The sequence below is a fragment of the Chanodichthys erythropterus genome, chromosome 17 (genome assembly GCF_024489055.1).
Source record: "Chanodichthys erythropterus isolate Z2021 chromosome 17, ASM2448905v1, whole genome shotgun sequence".
Lineage (NCBI taxonomy): Eukaryota > Metazoa > Chordata > Actinopteri > Cypriniformes > Xenocyprididae > Chanodichthys > Chanodichthys erythropterus.
In genome coordinates this window covers 17,077,890-17,097,891 of record NC_090237.1, presented here as the reverse complement: position 1 = coordinate 17,097,891, position 20,002 = coordinate 17,077,890, and the positions used below count along the sequence as shown (strand labels likewise).

Genomic DNA, 20,002 nt, shown 5'->3' with positions numbered 1-20,002 from the left:
TAATGACAGAATTTTCATTTTTGGATGAACTATTCCACATAGGTTACCTTTATGGCTCTTCAAACACAGGTTCATCACCAATGTCAACTGAGGAGAAATTTCAGTTTATCCTCTCGACAGTGTCATTTGCTGTTAGGTTCAACCTCCCTAAATGAGAAACCCCAGAAAGGTTCCTATTTGACTATGTTTTACATGTAGTCCGTTATAAACATTTCTATACAGGGTATCGCCACACCCTGCTGTTTTTATAACTGGAGTGGCAAGAGTGTTGATTTTCTTTGGCAGGGGAAACGGGCGTGATTAAACAGAGGCTAAATTTGCGTAATGTTCTTATAAAGTAGCTTATTTTAGCCCAGCTCCTTTGTTTTTAACTGAATGCAAAGCTTTTCTCAGAACAAAACTTACAGCTACTTTTCACAGATGTAGCGTCAGCACTAATTGAAAATAGAAGAGTTGAATGATGCATTGGCATTTTTATCACTAATCCTCTTAAGGCAACAACTAAATTAAGAATAGGCTTGATTAAACAAAGTGCCCCTAAAATTAACCAAAAAAGATTATACAAATAGTTTTACTTTCTTGTATGAAAACGTTTTATATTTCAAATTAGGAAATATATAGGGCATTAAATACAATTAAAAGTAAAGCTCTCACAGCTAATAAATCCCCACGATTAAATGTTTTATGTGGAAAACAAAATGTCAAGAGACTACTGATAAAACTTTTTACTGTGAGCTTATTTTTAGTATTACTTTAACTGGAAGTCCTGCTGCCAATCTAGAACTGTTTAGGAGATTAAGTCGTACTAAACATCGTGCCAAATTTCTACAGCCGTCATGTTTGCGATTCCCATGTGGTCACAACTACAACCTTCTCTTTGGTCCCTCCACCCTATTTCCTGCCCTTTTTGAGGAATTCCACCCAGCGCTCATTTTTCTTGGGAAGACTGATCTGAGCCAGGCATTGGAGCAGGAACGAGATGTATGCTTGGGAGACCTCAAAAACAAAACTGGCTTCCTTTGGAAAAACAGTTGGGGAAATTCAATCAGTCAATGAGTGGAGCCTTCCTTTTCACTCAGAACACTTTCTTCCTATTCCACTAGTGTGGATGAAGGGGAAATAACATTAAAATAGATTGTTATGTAAAATAATACTGTGGTTGTGACAAAAATAGCATGGAATATTCTGAGTCCTTAACTTTATAAAAACAAAACAAAAAACTCCACAATTATGAAATGCAGTTTAACTGCAGTCATTGCAACTTTTTTTTTTTTTTTTTTTTTTAACCAAGCCATTTAATGTACATTCATTGATGCTTCACAGCGAGATTGTGGTACTGTAAAAGAACATTTTTGTTTGGTTGATTTCATGTGACATCCTGTAACCAAGTAAAATGTACTAAAATACCAAAACTTTTTCAACCATAATTTTTAAGTTGAAAACATTTTCATATCATTACTATAATTGTTTTTAGTTAGTATTTCATTTTCTTAGGGTTACTCCATTGGACCTCAACAAAATGTTTTTTTTAAATGTCCCAGTCATGAGGGTCTAAAAGGAGCCCAAGTTTTCTTGTCACATGACATATATGGCTGATTTTGAATGGGTGCGCAAAAAAAAAAAAATATATATATATTTATAAAGTAAATAAATTTTTCTTGACTTTCAGACATTTTGATTTTGTCAAACGTGTGAAAATTATTTTTTATTCAGAAATCATATTTAAGTCATTGTATAAATTTTATTTTTAAGGCATCTTAAATAAATAATAATGAATGCATATACTTTTACTTGGTTATACCAAGTAAGCAACTTTCAGATTTAACTCAACATGCATTACACGTGTCTGTGTGTGAAAGAGCTGCTTAATGATAATTACTGTAGTTAATTCAAACATAGTCTACTGAGTTCCCACAGCAGCCCCTCGGCCCTCTGGGAACTATCTGCACTAAATGGGTCATATGGTCTGTTTATTTCTTTTCCTGCTGAGCTGTGCCTTTTCCCAGGTCAGCTCTCATTAAATTGCTGTAGTAAATCACACCAATTTTTGTGACATGTCAATGAAACTGAAGTGTTAAGCTATTTCAGACTCAGCTAAAGATAAGATAAATACATAAATATTTTATTCGTCAGTCTTCTTTCTATTTAAACTGTCACCCCCATTTTTGGGGAATAGACATGAAAATTTACTATCCAAATGGTTGTAATTCAAGGATGCTTTGGAGTACAGACCTAAGTTTGGTCTTGTTTTAAAGACGACACTCAGCAGATTATTGCTGACGTGAAAGCACATGAAAAATGTATGGAAGTTTAAATTGCTGGGTTAAAAACAACCCAAGTTGGTTTGAAAATGGACAAACCCAGTGGTTGGGTTAAATGTTTGACCAACCTGCTGGTTAGTTTTATTTAACCCAATATTGTTTAAAAATTACTATATGTATGGCTGTCTTAAAATGAACCCAAAATAGTTTAGAAATTAAAAATCAGACACATAATTATTAGAGGCAACAATAATACACATGAAGGGCAGTACAAAATGAGGAAAAAAAAAAAAATGGACATCTTCATCCTGTTCAAAAGTTTTCACCCCCCAACTCTCAATGCATCATGTTTCCTTCTGGAGCATCAGTGAATGTTTGAACCTTTTTTAATAATTGTGTTTGAGTCCCTCAGTTGTCCTTAGTGTGAAGAGATGGATCTGAGAATCATACACTCACTGCTGGAAAGGGTTCAAATATGCAAGATGCTGGAAAACCAATGGTTCCCAAAGTTTTGAATGGGGTCATATTTATAAATTCAGCTTTTTTTTGTCTTGTGGACTATACGTAAACATATTTTATGTGAAATATCTTACTCAGGACAGTACTAAATAAAAAATAACATGCATTTTGTATGATCCCTCTTATTTTGTTACAATTATTCACATTTTCACAGATTCTGCAAGTGGTTCACATGCTTCTTCATGCAACTGTAATCAAAAGGTGAAAATTTATTCATAAGCAATTTAACAAATATTTATTGTTTAATCATTATTAATAAATTCTCATTTAATAAACATATTAATAAATGTTAATTTCCAACATATTTTGGGTTCATTTTAAGCAAGCAATACAGTAATTTTTAAACAATAGTTGGGTTAAATAAAAAAACCCAGCAGGTTGGGCAAATATTTAACCCAACCGCTGGGGTAAAATAACTCCATTTTCAACCCAACTTGGGTTGTTTTTAACCCCGCATTTTTTAGAGTGTAGTTTTAGAGTGTTTTATCTAATATATTTTATTCTAAAATTGCTATCAAATGAAAGCCATATGTCTAACCAAATTTGAAGTTGATATCACAAAAACTGAAGTTCCTATATGAGATTTTTTAGGCGACGTACCAAAAATAGTGACAGTTAATGGGTTAAGTCCTTTACTTTGTAATGTTTTCTCATCTAATATTGTATTCACTGCCCACACTGGCAGCAATGTATCCTTGAGGAGCAGAGACTAAATAGGCCATGAATGAAATCATGTAGTGTGACTAAAAACTGGTTCAATTCTGTCCATTTGTGTTTATGGCATGCAGGCTTTTAAAACATTCTTCCACCTTTTGAACTCCAGTTACAGTTTAATCTGTCTGTACAGTGATTAATAGGCTTTGTCAAGCTCCATCTACTGTATACAGCGTAACAAAGTTACTCTATAGACAGAACAAAATAAGCACTATTATATACTAAAAAGTCTAATAGGCATGTCCAGACATCACTATGCCAGACATCAGTAAAAGCCACAATTGTTGAGTGTGATTTCACAGTGGAATTACAGCTCTTTTTCCATCTCAGCTTAGTGTGTCATCCTCCCAGTATGCCTTCTGACAGGCCCGTGTGCTGAACACTGTGAAAACACTCAGAGCACTAATGCAAACCACATGTCATATCTCGAAATTCCCAGAATTCCCGCTATAAGGTCACTTAGCTAGTCAATTGTCCTGCAAAATTGGTCTCTCGTTCAGCATTCCCCATTTACTGCCCATTCATACAATATACACAGTAACGTCTTTGATGGATTGACGACTTGCAAGGGCCCCGCTGAAGGGGGTGCCGGTTGACCCGCAGGTTCATCCTGGCCCTCATGCGTCAGAGCTGACCAGTAACTGAACCCTCAAGTGCTAAACCGCTGATTAGTTCAACCAGAACAGACATTAGACCTTCCAAGAAGTGATATGTGGAGGAGACGGTCTTAATCCTCAGATGGTTTCTGCAGTAATCTGTGAATTGGGTGTTGTAAGGAATATATGTGACCTTATTGAAAACTCCCCAGTTTCACAAAACATCACAGAAGTATTTATGTCACTAAAGTTTTGTCTGTTGGAGGAGAAAGGGGAAATTCTAGGTCACTGAATCATAGTCTAAGGAACTTTTTCACACAGATAATGAGACATTATGGAACAGTATTCAGTCAAGTGGGTCAACACTACGACACATAACGCAGTTGAAATTTACAGGAAAAGCTCTTAAGGTTTACTGAAATACACTGAATACTGAACCTATTATATTGTGAAAAACTGGTTAGAATGTGGTGTGTTGAATGTGTGTTAAAGTTATAAATGTCAGTTTTGTGAATGCTGGAAGTCTGATAATAATTCCAGAGGTAGTCATTGATTTTAACATTAACTGGAGCTTAAACCCACAGAGCCATAAAACAGAGACCTGTTTTAAAGGATGGTTTGAGAGGGCCTTGTATGCATATTTGTAGTCTGAGATCAACTTGGCCCACAGTCCTAAAACTACGAAGACTGTGTCAAACAAATGTTTCTAATTTGGAGAAAATTAATTTAATAAAAGTACGTTCTCTACTGTTTTCAACATATTTTAAGATGCTCACGTCTGCATTTTTGTCTTTAAACGCTCTGATGATCTGACAGTCAGTCACACAGAAATGTCACCATTTCAAACTTCTTTGGAAAGATGATACATAATTATGCCATAAAAACCTCGCAAAACTATAATCAGAATGGTTAAAGTAAAGAGTTAATGTTTTATAACACTTGATTCTTAAAAGTTATTTCAACTGCTAATATTGTAGCCATAATAAATAATAAAGAAAACCAGTAAAATCCACAAAGTGGTTTTTAGGTTATTTAGGAAACATTTTTATATTTTATTGAACTTTCATGAAGTCTTTGACAAACATGTAATGCTTGTCAATTAAAATATGTAAATGGTTTCATGATCATTAGTACTTTGTTAAAAATTATTTTTTTTTTAAAAAGGTTCGAGGTGGCTTTTTTTTTTTTTTTTTACAAACGTTACCAGTAAAGGGATATTACAATATTGTTTCTGTACTTATGCAACATGTCTTATTTTGTCTATCACATGAGTCAATACAGCATCATCATGGGAAAAAACATTGCTAAGCACTTGCTATGCTGAGTGGCCTGAAGCTAAAGGAATAGTTCACCACTAAATGAAACTTCTGTCTACTACTGGTACATCAAAGTCCAATGAAGTCATATGATAGCTTTGTGTGAGGAACAGACTGAAATGTACCTTGCTGTTGTTGACTAAAACTTTACATCCCTGTTTGACATCCCTGGTCACCATTTAGGCCTACTTTCATTGTTTGTAAATGAGCAGCGTTGATATTATAGGCTACTATAATTAAATAATGTATTTTGTGTTTAACAGAAGACAAAAAGTCATGAGTGTCGAAAGGCATAAGATTGAAAAAATGGTTTAAAAATCGTTTTGAAGCTGAGTGAACTGTCCCTTTAATTACAAGAAATAACTGACGGAGGAAACGAGCACAAACTATGCTGTTCCTGTGCCTATATGAGAGCGCAATTCAATACAACTTAGAATAGATAGGCACTGTACAGCGGTGCAAACCCTCACAAACGGCTTCCTTCTCCTGTGCCAAAAATTTCATCATTCACGAGCATCATGAGCGCACGCCCCCGTCCCTGCCCTTCTGCTGCTCGTCACCCTCAGCTTCAGCGCACTTAAGAGGTTTATAGCTACCCAACCGAGAACGCGCACAGAGAACAGCTTATCCACTAACCCCCCGGAATAACCTCCCAGAACAAACGAGGGTTTCAACGCAAATATCAAAGGCAAGTACAGATACTTACTGAATATTGTCATTTAAATGTTAAACTCTACGCCAGTGCTGAGATTTACTGTGTCAGGTTGTGATTACTTGGTTGAATCTGATACATTGCCATTTCATTTGTACTATTAAAACAACAACAACAACTCATTAACACTGAAAACTTTGCTTCGTTAATGAGACTTTTAATTTAATTTATGATGAAAAAAACTGTACTGAAAACTCCCATGACTCATAAAACCAAGTAGACATGACAGACACGGTAAATGTATTGGATGTAAGCACACATACTATTACATAGTGAAGAAAACACTGTTTACATTGTGTTTAAGGAATATTTAATTATATCTAAAACTACTGTCATGGCTTTTTCTTTGCACAAATCTGTAAAAGCCCTTAAGTATTATACTTAAACAAGGTTTTAGTCATCCATGTATATACCAAAAATGAAGCAATATTAATTAAACTGATTAAAAATAAAAAATTATAAAATAAACTGGTAAATTACCAACCCTGCCACTATCTAAACACCATGGTGGGTGTGGACTGAAGTCTCAGATATGTTAAAGCAATGACACCATGTGGTTTACTAGGGAATTCTGGCTGATCTGGAGGACTAACAGTGTTTAAGCGTTACATAATAGGAGTGTGTTAGTGTAACTGGTCCAAGTGATTTTCTGAAGGTCACGAGGACGGATGTCATAATGTAAGAGATATACATTAGGTGATGTTTCTGCTCACCATTGACAGAACACTCAGCTTTTATACATTCAACATATATATTTGTCTTTCTTTTAACAAACATGTTTTCACAGTAGCGTCACACACCAATAAATCTCAGCAAGAAGCTGTGAACAGTCTAAATGGTAAAAACATATGGCTCTCATAGAGAAACAATAACACAAATGTGCTTGTTTTAATGCAAACAGTGCCAGCAATGGTGTAATTAGCTTAAGTCTGCTGGGTGAAGCAAAAATAACCACCTTTGATGCTGTCCTTTCCTTTCCTTTCCCTGTCTATGGTCTGGATACATTTGCAGTCGCATGAACTGGTCGAAGCTTACCCTCAGACAGGAACTTACTTACTTATATATATATATTTACTACAAGTAAACAATAAAACTATGCTGTTAGCCTGTTGCGTTCAGTGGAGGGAAGATTTCCAAAGGTTGTGCAATCTTCACACTACATTCAAATGTTGAATACAATAGTATATGTCAGTGTTAATGTAATTTAATGGCTGGAGTTCAAAGGAGAAAAAAACCTGGGGATTTCTAATGTCATTCTCTACTAGCAGTAATGTCCAGGGGCAGTCGAAGGATACTCATAAAGGCATGCATGCAAACAACGTCTTTGCAATTATATCTCAGTAAAAAATCCAATAAATCCTTGCAACACGTTTTGGAAAAACTGAAATTTCAGAGGGTTTGTAATTTATAGGTAAGTAACTGCAAAGACTAGAGAGAAAAAATAGATAAATCACTGCTCAGGGGAGAAGAAAAACAGAGTTGTTTTCTTTCTTGTTCAAATTGCTCAGTAAATATATGTGCTTTTCTGTGTGTGTGTGTTTAATTCTACAATACACTCTTGACTTTCACAGGTTGTAAATCTTTCTTCTCCTTTTTTGTTCCTCAGATCTGCTGTTGTGATGATACATTCCAGGAGCTGCTGAAGAGTTTACATAAAGGACGTCCCGTCCAGGTTCCATTTGGAGATTTAAAAGTGAAATAAAGGCGACCGACCAATCAAAACGTATGAATGAGCTAATATCAGACTGAGGACTAGTTTCCTCTTCATTTCTGCTACAAATATCTTCACAGCACAGACGTTTGACACCGAATACTGGGAAACAGAATGCCAGCCAAGACACCCATGTACTTAAAGACATCTACACCAAAGCGAGGCAAGAAGTTGAAAATACGGGACGTTCTATCAGGCGACATGATTAGCCCGCCGCTGGGTGATGTGCGTCACAGCGCCCATGTCGGGCCTGAGGGAGAGGGGGACATGTTTGGCGATGTGGGATTCTTGCAAGGCAAACTTGACATGCTTCCTGCCCTCAATCAAGCGCCCAGCTCTCGTTCTCACAGCATGGACAGAAGAATGGATGAGATCTTCGATGTGAACGCCAAGAGCCACAGTTACCATCGCAGTCATAATTCTCATCACAATTCTCTCCTCAAAACCACAATCTCTATGCCGGTGTTTATCGCGCCAGTGCAGCCTCCTCCTAAACCCCCCCGTCTGCATTTAGACGAGCAGTCGTCTCCTGTTCATCAGCAGCAGAATCACCATCACAGTCCACAGCAGCAGCGCTCCATGTCTGTGTGTGAGGAAGGGATTGGGAAATGCAGGGATCCCTGCCGTGACCTCACTCTCTCTGCCTCGATCCCAGCCCTGCCGCATCTGGTGCCTTCCACGGGCTCCTTATCCGAGGCTTCCTCGGATGACTCCATGTCGGAAGGTTGTGGCCCGCTGGATCCAAAACGAGGCTTGAGTCTGGACTCTGATGCAGGGCTCAGTAATGAGGACCTGCGGAGCGAACACTGCGAGTCTCCGGCTATCTCACCCAGCATGTCACGCTCAGAGTCCCTAATGGGTTTGGACCTGGACCTGGGACCATCCATTTTGGATGATGTTCTTAGCATCATGGACCGTTATAAAAGTGTGGAAGAGAGACATGAGATATAATAGGATGCCCTTCAGATACTATGATATAGGTCAGCTCACCCATGCCATCTTATTATGCCTGTTTTAGAGGACAATGAAAGAATTGGGATTAAAGAGCAGTAGCTGGTTGTGGCGCAGATGCTGCAGAGTTATGGCACAGCTTTAACCACATGCAATTATCACAAATAGGCAATAATCGTTAATTGCTGTCATTTTTTAAAATGCAATGATCAGTCGATCAGTTCATTTACATAAGGTGATCAGGTAATAACACAACAGTGTTCATGGATAACATTACAAGAGCGGTGTTTTCCTGGGTTTTGGTCTTTCTGACCTAACTGGAGATGTTAAATATTTAAGCACTAACAATTTGTTCATTTTCATATTTGCTGTTACTTATTAAGCTATGTTTTTCAGGGAAAGGAATTGAGATTTTGGCTATATAGTGCATTTTTCTTGAAAATGTCATAAAGTTTAACACCATTTCGAGGAAGGTATCATTTTTAGCCAATTTAGGAGCATATTATCAAGGAATGGCCCAAAATGCATTTTTTGATTTACTTCCATATGAGTAAATATTATGCAGATAGATAAAACATTGTATTCTGTCTAGCTTGTGACCTAAGATACTTATTTTCCCTGCCTATGAGTACAAAGGAAATCACTTTGTAAATGTCTATCTTTGTTGGGGTATAATGTTACAGTTTATTTTATTGCATTGTAATATATGAAATAAAAATGTTCATGTAAATAAAATATTATATAAATATATGCCTCTGGTGTTTTAAATCTTTCTTTCTTTCTTTCTTTCTTTCTTTCTTTCTTTCTTTCTTTCTTTCTTTCTTTCTTTCTTTCTTGTATTTGATCTTTTCTTGTATTTATTCTTGTATTAATGTTTATTAAATATTCTATGGTCAAATTATTAATTATTTAATAAAAATGATTTATTATTTTATTTATTATGATTTATTTATTAAACTACTATTATTGTTATTATTATTATTATTTATAAATTTTAAACTTGTATTTATTCTTGTATTAATGTTTATTAAATATTCTATGGTCAAAATATTAATTATTTAATAACTAATGATTTATTATTTTATTTATTATGATTTATTTATTAAATAACTATTATTGTTATTATTATTATTATTATTTATAATTTTTAAACTTGTATTTATTCTTGTATTAATGTTTATTAAATATTCTATGGTCAAAATATTAATTATTTAATAACAAATGATTTATTATTTTATTTATTATGATTTATTTATTAAATAACTATTATTGTTATTATTATTATTATTTATCATTTTTAAACTTATTGTATTTATTCTTGTATTCATGTTTAATTATTAATAATAATTATTATATTATTATATTAATTATTTAATAACAAATGATTTATTATTTTATTTATTAAGATTTATTTATTAAATAACTATTATTATTATTATTATTTATAATTTTTAAACCTTGTATTTATTCTCGTATTAATGTTTATTAAATATTCTATGGTCAAAATATTAATTATTTAATAACACAAATGATTTATTATTTGATTTATTATGTTTATTTATTAAATTATTATTATTATTATTATTTATAATTTTTAAACATTTACACTCAACTAAATAAATGATCATAGTACAAAGTACAAAGTACAACTGGTCGGGCAGAACAATATTTTTCTAGTGAAAGTTTATTCCGGACTCCTTTTCGATTATTTGGGTCTAACCCCATGGTTCTAAATGTACTTCCTCCAAAAACTTGAATTGACATGCGTATAATCCAATGAGATGAGAGCCTGGGGAGGGGTTTCAAGCGAACAACCAATCACAGAAGCAAAATACCTTACGCGTTTTAATTGCGACAGCTTTTCGTGCTACTAACTCGATAGAAGTCTTTGTGTAATGCACGCATGACAGTTATATAAATACATATATCATTGTGTGGAGTTATTGAAAACTGACCACAAAAACACCCAGTGCTGTAAAGCTACCAGCTAACATGAAGTGAGTAAAACTGTCCAATTTCAATACATGGACTAACGTTACTGCTGCAAATGTCCAAAACCGTTGTTTATTTACCAGAAGTTTTCTGCACTAATGCCCATTTCATCCCTTTAGGCTGAATATCGATGGGTTATTAGTCTACTTTCCGTATGACTACATTTATCCCGAACAATACTCGTACATGCTTGAGCTGAAGAGGACGCTGGATGCAAAGGTATATTATGTCTTATATATAATACATTAACATCATGGGTAGTTGACATGGCATTGCATGCAATGTTACATGCTATTCGTAATCTAAAACTAGATTAAACTGCATTTTCTTTTACTTTATACATAACTATTTCTTTTCGAATTATCATACATGCATTTTTTGTAATCTTATAGTAATTGAGAGACTACATGGGATATTTGTACACAACAGGGGCATTTAAATGACCTAGTGAAAGTTAAAAGTAATTTAAAAACCTAAAGACATGTATGTGTATTTTTCCATTTATCTATAATTTTTTCTCCCTTCTATTATGTGTGCAAAGGGTCATGGAGTTCTCGAGATGCCCTCAGGAACAGGAAAAACAATTTCTCTTCTTTCCCTCATTGTTGCTTACCAGAAGGTGAGTGATTTCTGAATGACTGTGTTATATAATTGGAAACTTCACTATAATGACAGTTTGATAACTGTGAACATATCTTAATTTATATTATTACCTATTGCAGGCTTACCCTTTAGAAGTCACAAAGCTCGTCTACTGCTCTCGCACTGTGCCTGAGATAGAAAAGGTGCCTGACATTTTATACGTTTATAACCCATTGCATAAAAAAAAAATCATATTTTAATTGCTTTTCATCAGTTAATCATGTATGTCTTTTCTGCATCTTCTCTTCTTCTGCCAGGTTGTGGAAGAGCTAAGAAAACTAGTGGACTATTACACAAAGCAAACAGGAGCAAAAAACGACTTCCTCGCACTGGCACTTTCTTCACGGAAAAACCTGTGCATTCATCCTGAGGTAGAAGCTGCTAAATGAGCAGATTTGTGTGTTGTTTCAGTAAAATTTGTGTGCATGTGGACTCATTAAGTGGAAGTGAATGTGTGATTACAGGTGAGCTCTCTGCGTTTTGGAAAAGAAGTCGATGGAAAGTGTCACAGTTTGACAGCATCGTATATTCGAGCGCAGCATCACAGTAATCCGAGTCAACCTGTCTGCCAGTTCTATGAGGTATGAAGCATTTCTCAAGTATATTAGCATTTATTGTTTATTTTATTTTTTTACTTTTACTTTTTCAGTTAGTCATAAGTCGCTCAGTTTTAGGTCTGATTACAGTATATTTTATTGTATTCTAGTGTATAAAATAAACAAGTCCATGTAAATAAAATGCACATGAATGTTTTTTTAAATACAATTTTTTTATAAAAAATAATTTTAAATATTTTAAAACTATTATTATTATTTAAAATATTATAAGTATTTTTCCCAAATTGTAATTTGAACTGTATAAAATAACTGTTTTTTTAATCTTGTAATGAAAGTAAAATATTTAAATAACACTATAAAAATAACAATATTACAATCAATTTCCTGTATGCAGGAATTTGACACAGTTGGCAGACAAGTGCCCATTCCCCCTGGTATATATAACTTGGATGATCTGAAGGACTTTGGGCGTAGAAAGGGCTGGTGTCCGTACTTCCTGGCACGTTACGCAGTGAGTACTTGCTAGATTTAGTATGGTGCTACATTTAGTATAATGTTTTTTGTGCATGTAGTAGATTGTTGATGCTTTCATATGTTTCTTCATTCAGATTCTGCACGCAAACATAGTAGTGTACAGCTATCATTACTTACTAGATCCAAAAATTGCAGACCTGGTCTCAAAAGAGCTCGCAAAGAAATCTGTAGTCGTGTTCGACGAGGCTCACAACATCGGTGAGTAGCAAGTTGCAGGGCTTGTCACTATCATCCATATCATTTGGACAGATCATGGTTATTTAAGCTGATATTGTTCCCTATAGATAATGTGTGTATTGATTCCATGAGCGTCAACATTACCAGGAGGACTCTGGATCGCTGCCAGACTAATGTGGAAACCCTGCAAAACACCATTAGCAGGTGTGACAATATAGAAAGAGTGAATTAATGAGTATCTTATTTATTACTACTTAGATCATTTCCTGCATTCTGCTTGTGTTCTTTTAAAGAATTAAAGAAACAGATGCTGCCAAACTTCGAGAAGAATACAGGAGATTAGTTGAGGGTCTTAAAGAAGCAAATGTTGCCCGAGAAACTGACATATATCTGTCCAATCCAGTTTTGCCAGATGAAATCCTCCAAGGTCAGTTCTTACTATCTACAATGCTGTCTTTTGTGAAATGTTTTGCTTTAAATTTCTAAAAATACCATATTTTGGTTTATAAAGTAAAGACATTCATACATTTTTAAGTGTGGCTTAAGTGCGCAGATATGTTTGACATATGCGACTCTCACTACAGAGGCTGTTCCTGGCAGCATCCGCACCGCAGAGCACTTTGTAGGCTTTATGAAGCGCTTCCTCGAGTACCTGAAGGCACGTTTGCGGATCCATCATGTGGTGCAGGAGAGTGCTCCTCAGTTCCTCAAAGACATCTTCGAGAAAGTCTGCATTGACCGCAAACCCCTGAGGTGAGAAAAAGAAACAGTCCGTTCCATCTGCCAGTCCATACTGGAGATACTGATGGTCATTATTAAGCAATGAAGCCATATATTCACCCCAGCTTAAATCCACTTCCAGATTTTGTGCTGAGAGGCTGCGCTCACTGCTGAGGACATTGGAGATTGCAGACATTGCTGACTTCTCAGCCATTACCCTGATCTCACACTTTGCCACACTTGTCAGCACCTACAGCAAAGGTAAGAAATCCTCGTCCTGCCCTCCTGCCACCACGATGGTGGTCATATCTACCTTTGTTTTGCAAATTTACATGGCTGGAATCCAGTTATTCCAATCAATTAGAAATTTAGCTTGAAAACAAAATATTTCCCAATACAGATTTCACAAAATGTTCAAGTTGGTCACGGATACACCGCATTGACAAACAAAAAAAGCTGCTTGGTTTCAAAGCGACTTCTGTGTGAACTGTGCCTCATCCATTGCTGCACTATTGACAGTGTTGGGGAGTTACTTCAAAAAGTAATGTGTTTCAATATTGCGTTACTCCCATAAAAAGTAACATTACTTTTGTGTTATTTTTTCTCACCTGGGCTGGACTTGCTTGTTTTGTTTTATAAGAAAAGTTCTTTTTTGGGGCAAATGTTAAGGCCATTTTCACACCAAAATTGGTGAATAAGCCTCAGGCTGAAGGAAATGCAAATTCATACGTGTACAGAAGAGGGCGCAGCTCAAACAAACTTTTCAGCTGTGCTGCAGTTCTGGATTGCAGAAGAATAGGATGTAGGAGCACAGACATCATATAGGTAGACGCCCTATTGGCCGCTGGGCGCTGAGATTTGCGGCCGCCATCTTAGACCGGTCGTACTCCTAAACTGCGTCCCAATTCGCCTACTTATACTACGTTCTAAAAGCATTTACTGTTTTTGTAAAGAAAAAGTACATACTTTTGAGTGTGTAGCAGAAGAGTAGACAAGCTTTGGGACATACTACCTCGTCATAACTGCGTCTTTAACGGACGTTCTGTCGCTTATTTACGCAAACTGTAACGTTAACTGTTTAAACTACCCTGTCAATCATCTTGTCACAGTTCCTCCACATTTCCTCCACATTTAATTAAATTTATTTTCCTACCGTTTCGGAGAGAAATGTAGTCGCACGTTGATCTGCCAGTCATGGGTCTTTCATGCAGAGAACTCTCCTCATCTTTGCATAATGATGCATTTAAAAATTAATGACCAACGCATCATTATAAAAGTACACAATGCTGTTGCAGATGAAATATAATGTGGATAACATTTAATAAATATCTTTTCGTCAGGTTATATTGATTATTAATTATTCAAGCCCCTTTATCTTAACCGCTCTGCTTAACCGTCGGACCTCGCAAGTGTTTTCCACATAACTTACTATTCAGATCAGAAAGAAGTTCAAAAGCACTTGTTAGAATGCGCTCAATGCACGAAACTTACTTTTAGCGTTAGGTAACGTTAAGTGCCTATTACCAACACAATCCAATCTGAATTTAATACATACATTGTTCGACCGGACATAACTGTTATTTGTGTTTGTGCACGTGATATCAGGAAGCAATGTATACACATGGCAAAGCGCAAATCGAGTTACCCCTCCCACTTCTGCTAGTATTACTGAGATATCTTATTTTACTGCAACTATCTGTTTCTGCTTTTTTTTTAATCATATTTATAGTGTGTGATTTATAAATTACCTTATATCCTACATCACATATTTTGATTTTGGACGTCTGGTCATCTTATATCAGAATATTGTATAACTGTTAAGCCTACTATGAATATTAAAATACACTGAACAATGTGTCCTGTATCATAGCTACATGAATGACCTTTGCAGCAAAAAAACCCGCGTCAAAATCAGTTAGGTATTCAGTGAGATATGATTAATTAAATGCGCTGACAGCTCACTGCACCTGTCAAACAAGTTACACTGAGTGGAGCTGGCGACCGGTCCAAGATGGCGGCTCCACGGCTCGTCCGTGCCAATAGGCAGTAGCGTTCAATAGGGCGTCTACCTATATGATGTCTATGTGTAGGAGAAGAAAGTTTAACACTTACTTCACCGACTTGTGGCTGAATGTGTGATTGCAAAGGGGATCACTGAATGCTGGGGTGATGTACTTTGAAGTTTTGACTGTTGAACAATAAATAATAATAATTTAAAAAAAAAAACACTTCACCTCTAAAAAATCTAAAGTCATATTTGCTTATGGTTTAACTGATTCATCGAAGGTCAAGTCCATTTGTCAATTAAAGTGAGATTAAATGCATAAAATATATTTGTATTATTTAATATATTTAATTATTGGAGGTTTGCGAATCTTCAGTATACTGAATCATCTTGAATTATCATCGCACAATGCCTCTGCATTTTTTCTCAACTTGGGGACAGAAGAGCTTTCAGTCAATAAATGGGAAAGCAAAGTAACTTGCATTACTTACTTGAAAAAGTAACTCAGATATTTTGTTGTAAATTTAAAAGTAATGTGTTACTTTACTAGTTACTTGAAAAAAGTAATCTGATTACATAACTCAAATTACTTGTAATGCGTTACCCCCAACACTGACTACTGTCAATAGACAATGGACCTTACCCAAGAAATTTTCTGGAACTGTGACCAATAATATCTCAAACTCCCCTCAATCTACTAATGATTTCCTTCAAAAATGTGTTGTTATGAGTAATCGTTCTCTTTTAGGCTTCACCATCATCATTGAGCCCTTTGAAGATAAAACGCCAACAATAGCGAATCCTGTTCTTCACTTCAGGTGCATTAATTCTGCTCTGATACAATTTGTCATTTCTATTAAATGTCTCTTCATTTCAGTTTATTAGCATTATCACTAATTTTTTCTTTCTCTGCAGTTGTATGGACCCCTCTATCGCCATAAAGCCAGTGTTTGGGCGCTTTCAGTCAGTCATCATCACGTCTGGGGTAAGCTGCGCTCCTCGATCCATATGCCCCTATCTTTGCATGAATATTAGATTACATACGCCCTGCCGACTAATCTCTTCATTATAATCCCACTGTAACACTCATGCCATCTGTGTAAGACACACTTCACTTTCACCTTAAGATGTGTAGGCTGCATTTGAAATGGGTTTGCTTTAGCTGGCTAAATTGATTTAAAGGGCACCTTTAATCAAACATCAATAACCTACACTTCTACATCATCTGTTGTTGCAAAACACATGTATTACTACATCTTCTGAAGTTATTTATTTTAGAAGCTTCACCTTTTTTTGGGTTAGTAACTTTTGGATTTAAGATACATTTTTTTTATTCTCCCTTGAAATAGACACTCTCTCCTCTGGACATCTACCCACGCATCCTTGATTTTCGCCCAGTCACTGTGGCATCCTTCACCATGACACTGGCACGAACCTGCCTGTGCCCTCTTGTGAGTTATGACTGTGGCAATGCCACCGAACTGTTTAAGTGTAGTTTACCATTTAGAGAAAGCAATTATGCAAATATTTGCATATTTAATTGAAAGATTTAAATGAAGATAATAGGGACGGGTGTCTTTTAAAGACAAACTTATACAATATTCGAAGGTCCCCGCCATGTAAGCCAGATATTTCCTGTGTTTCAACTGCAATTATGACTATATATTAAATTGATCAACAGCAATTCATTTCTCGATTACACAAGTTACTTGTTGTATTTGTGATTTTTACAATTTTAATTTATAGTTAGATTGTTTTAAAATATTAATAATAATTTATTAATTTAAATACTTTTAAGTCATTCTCTGGCCTCCCTGTTAAGATCCACTGCATTAAGCAGAATTAGGAGTTTTTGCTAGAAAATTTTGTTTTTCCATCTTTTACAGATCGTTGGCCGAGGGAATGATCAGGTAGCGATGACCTCCAAGTTTGAGACCAGAGAAGATTTTGGTAAGTTGTTTTGTGAATTTTGTTCTTGAAATTGGCTTTATTTTGGAGTGCAGTTGAAAGATAACCATTTTGTTTATACATTCAATAGCTGTGATCCGGAACTATGGAAACTTGCTGCTGGAAATGTCCGCCATTGTCCCTGACGGAATTGTGGCATTCTTCACAAGTTACATGTACATGGAGAACATTGTGGCCTCTTGGTATGAACAGGTATGAAGAAGCAACTTGATTCCTTCTCAGATCATTTAAAGTGCTGTTATTATAATCATAACAAATTCTCTTTGCTGGATTTGTAGGGAATCCTTGAGAACATCCAAAGGAACAAGCTCATTTTCATAGAGACCCAGGATGCAGCCGAGACTAGCATGGCCCTGGAGAAGTATCAGGAGGTCAATAAACATTGGCTTTTTAATGCTCCCTAATCCTATTTCCCTTAATCGTGTTGTGTAACGTTGACTTTATTTCAAGTGTCCTGTATTAATGTAATCACTTTTGTTATCTTTCACTTTCAGGCCTGTGAGAACGGCAGAGGAGCAATTCTGCTCTCAGTGGCAAGAGGGAAAGTGTCAGAGGGGATTGACTTTGGTGGATACTTCTTGTTAATCAGCAGATTCTTAAAAAAACAATGAAGTATAAACTTTTGTTGATCAGTTTTTCTTCTTAACCCCCAGTTCATCATTTTGGACGTGCCGTTATCATGTTTGGAGTTCCGTATGTTTACACCCAGAGCCGAATTCTCAAGGTTTGTAGAGCTCCAAGATCATGGTTTATAATACATTCTTGAACTAATAAAAACCCTGACCTGTTTGCTTGAATCAGGCACGGTTGGAATACCTCAGAGATCAGTTTCAAATCCGGGAAAATGACTTCCTGACGTTTGATGCGATGCGCCATGCGGCTCAGTGTGTGGGTAGGGCCATCCGGGGCAAAACAGACTATGGCCTGATGATCTTTGCAGATAAAGTAAGTAAACTGTTGCATGAAAAAGTAGCATGAACTTTTTCGTTATTTACCCTTTATGGCAGTGGTTCTCAACCATGTTCCTGGAGGCCCCCCAACACTGCACATTTCGCATGTTTTTCTTTTGTCTGACACACCCATTTCAGGTCTTGGAGTCTCTGCTAATAAGCTGATGACTTGAATCAGGTGTGTTTGGTTAGGGAGACATGCAAAATGTGCAGTGTTGGGGGGCCTCCAGGAATGTGGTTGGGAACCCCTGCTCTATGGCATGAATTTGTATTTTTTTGGGGAAAAAACATTTTTACAAGCTTGGGAGACTCTGATAATAAAATGTATATCTATCATAAAACATGTCCCCCCTCAAGGGCAACACCATGCAATAGAGGGTTGATTGTTATTTTTCCCTCAGCGTTATGCACGAGCAGATAAGCGAGGAAAGCTGCCCCGCTGGATCCAGGAACACCTCACAGATGGAAGCCTAAATTTGACCATTGATGAGACGGTGCAGTTATCTAAACACTTTCTGCGACAGATGGCCCAGCCCTTCAGACGGGTAAGGTCAACGCATGGGTGACCATGATCATCCGTTCAATGATCTAAAGCTTAGTGGGTTTCATTCAGTAAGTTTGTACTTATTTTCTTTCTAAATGTAATCATATGTACGCAAAAAGTGAGAACGTCAAGATAAGTTTGCAGGAATGAGTTTGTGAGGTGTATATTATTCTCATTTATCTTGAATTAAGAGTCTTTGTGTGGTTTTTGTGTGGCAGGAGGATCAGTTGGGTTTGTCTCTGCTGACCCTGGAACAACTGCAGTCTGAGGACATGCTCCAGAAAATTGCTCAGATTGCGCATCAAGCCTGAGGTCTTACAGCGGAAAGAAACAAAATTAAGCAAATGTATATATATATTTTTTATGATGCTTTAATACAGTGTTTTCTACAACAATCCCAGAAGCATGAATAAATGCTGTTCTTTAACCAATGTCGTTCTGTACTGTTTGAAGTGAAACATGTGGTCTCAAAAGTAGCTGTAGATGGCACACAAACGTACTAAATCACAACTGTAGACTACTGGAAGACACCAGGGGCCTCATTTATAAAATGTGCGTATGCACAGATTTGACCTTATAGTGTGTATGTTAAAATTCACGCCAACATTCATATTTATAAGAACTTTGACGTGGAAAAGTGCTTAGTGCCACGTCAGGTTCTAAGCAGATGTACACACTTTTCCATGTGGATTTGGGAGAGTCCAGAAAGTCTGATTTGGAAATCGAAGCAATTCTTGCTGCTCATGTAGTAAAGGATTTGGATGATTACCGGTGCTCTTTTATATTTTAACAACATTAATTAGGGGGCGTTTACAAGGAAGACGGAGATCTGAACCCATTCAGCTGCGCACAATTTCAAGATCATTTTTGATTTTATAGATTTCACATCTGGAAACGAGCTGTGCACATGTTTTTTTTGTGTGTACATTTGTTCTCTGAATCACATGTACACACATTTGAGAAATGATCTAAGATCAAATGTAGGACAGTCTCTGTGCAACAATGAGGCCCAAAGACTTGGATTCCAGCTATTGATTCAGGCAATATCAGCTATCATTAACCTATTTATCAGACAGTACACATTTCGATTAAGACAGAGGTAGAACAATTTTATTTGGTTCATCAGCAACATT

The 20,002-nt window shown here is 36.1% G+C and overlaps 2 protein-coding genes across 2 annotated transcripts; both read left to right on the top strand.

Moving 5' to 3' along the window:
• Positions 1 to 5,883: 5,883 nt before the first annotated feature.
• zgc:154093 (uncharacterized protein LOC777623 homolog) lies at positions 5,884 to 9,465 on the top strand. The gene is made up of 2 exons (XM_067365444.1): positions 5,884 to 6,094; positions 7,725 to 9,465. The coding sequence occupies exon 2, from the start codon at positions 7,944 to 7,946 to the stop codon at positions 8,778 to 8,780; it is 837 nt and encodes a 278-aa protein (XP_067221545.1). The 5' UTR covers positions 5,884 to 6,094; positions 7,725 to 7,943; the 3' UTR covers positions 8,781 to 9,465.
• Positions 9,466 to 10,643: 1,178 nt separating this feature from the next.
• ercc2 (excision repair cross-complementation group 2) lies at positions 10,644 to 19,291 on the top strand. Its single transcript, XM_067365394.1, has 23 exons — positions 10,644 to 10,777; positions 10,892 to 10,991; positions 11,314 to 11,391; positions 11,495 to 11,557; positions 11,672 to 11,785; positions 11,879 to 11,995; positions 12,366 to 12,482; positions 12,580 to 12,703; positions 12,790 to 12,886; positions 12,976 to 13,109; positions 13,267 to 13,435; positions 13,545 to 13,663; positions 16,156 to 16,225; positions 16,323 to 16,392; positions 16,757 to 16,858; positions 17,294 to 17,357; positions 17,446 to 17,567; positions 17,654 to 17,746; positions 17,870 to 17,942; positions 18,029 to 18,099; positions 18,177 to 18,320; positions 18,727 to 18,870; positions 19,088 to 19,291. The coding sequence occupies exons 1-23, from the start codon at positions 10,773 to 10,775 to the stop codon at positions 19,178 to 19,180; spliced, it is 2,283 nt and encodes a 760-aa protein (XP_067221495.1). The 5' UTR covers positions 10,644 to 10,772; the 3' UTR covers positions 19,181 to 19,291.
• Positions 19,292 to 20,002: the final 711 nt, after the last annotated feature.

Excerpts from the sequence above, each read along its gene's own strand:
- ercc2 (XM_067365394.1), top strand. Across the intron at positions 12,704-12,789 it reads CGACGAGGCTCACAACATCG|ATAATGTGTGTATTGATTCC; the intron begins GTGAGTAGCAAG and ends TGTTCCCTATAG. Across the intron at positions 18,321-18,726 it reads TGATGATCTTTGCAGATAAA|CGTTATGCACGAGCAGATAA; the intron begins GTAAGTAAACTG and ends TTTTTCCCTCAG.
- zgc:154093 (XM_067365444.1), top strand. The coding sequence starts at position 7,944 with ATGCCAGCCAAGACACCCATGTACTTAAAGACATCTACACCAAAGCGA.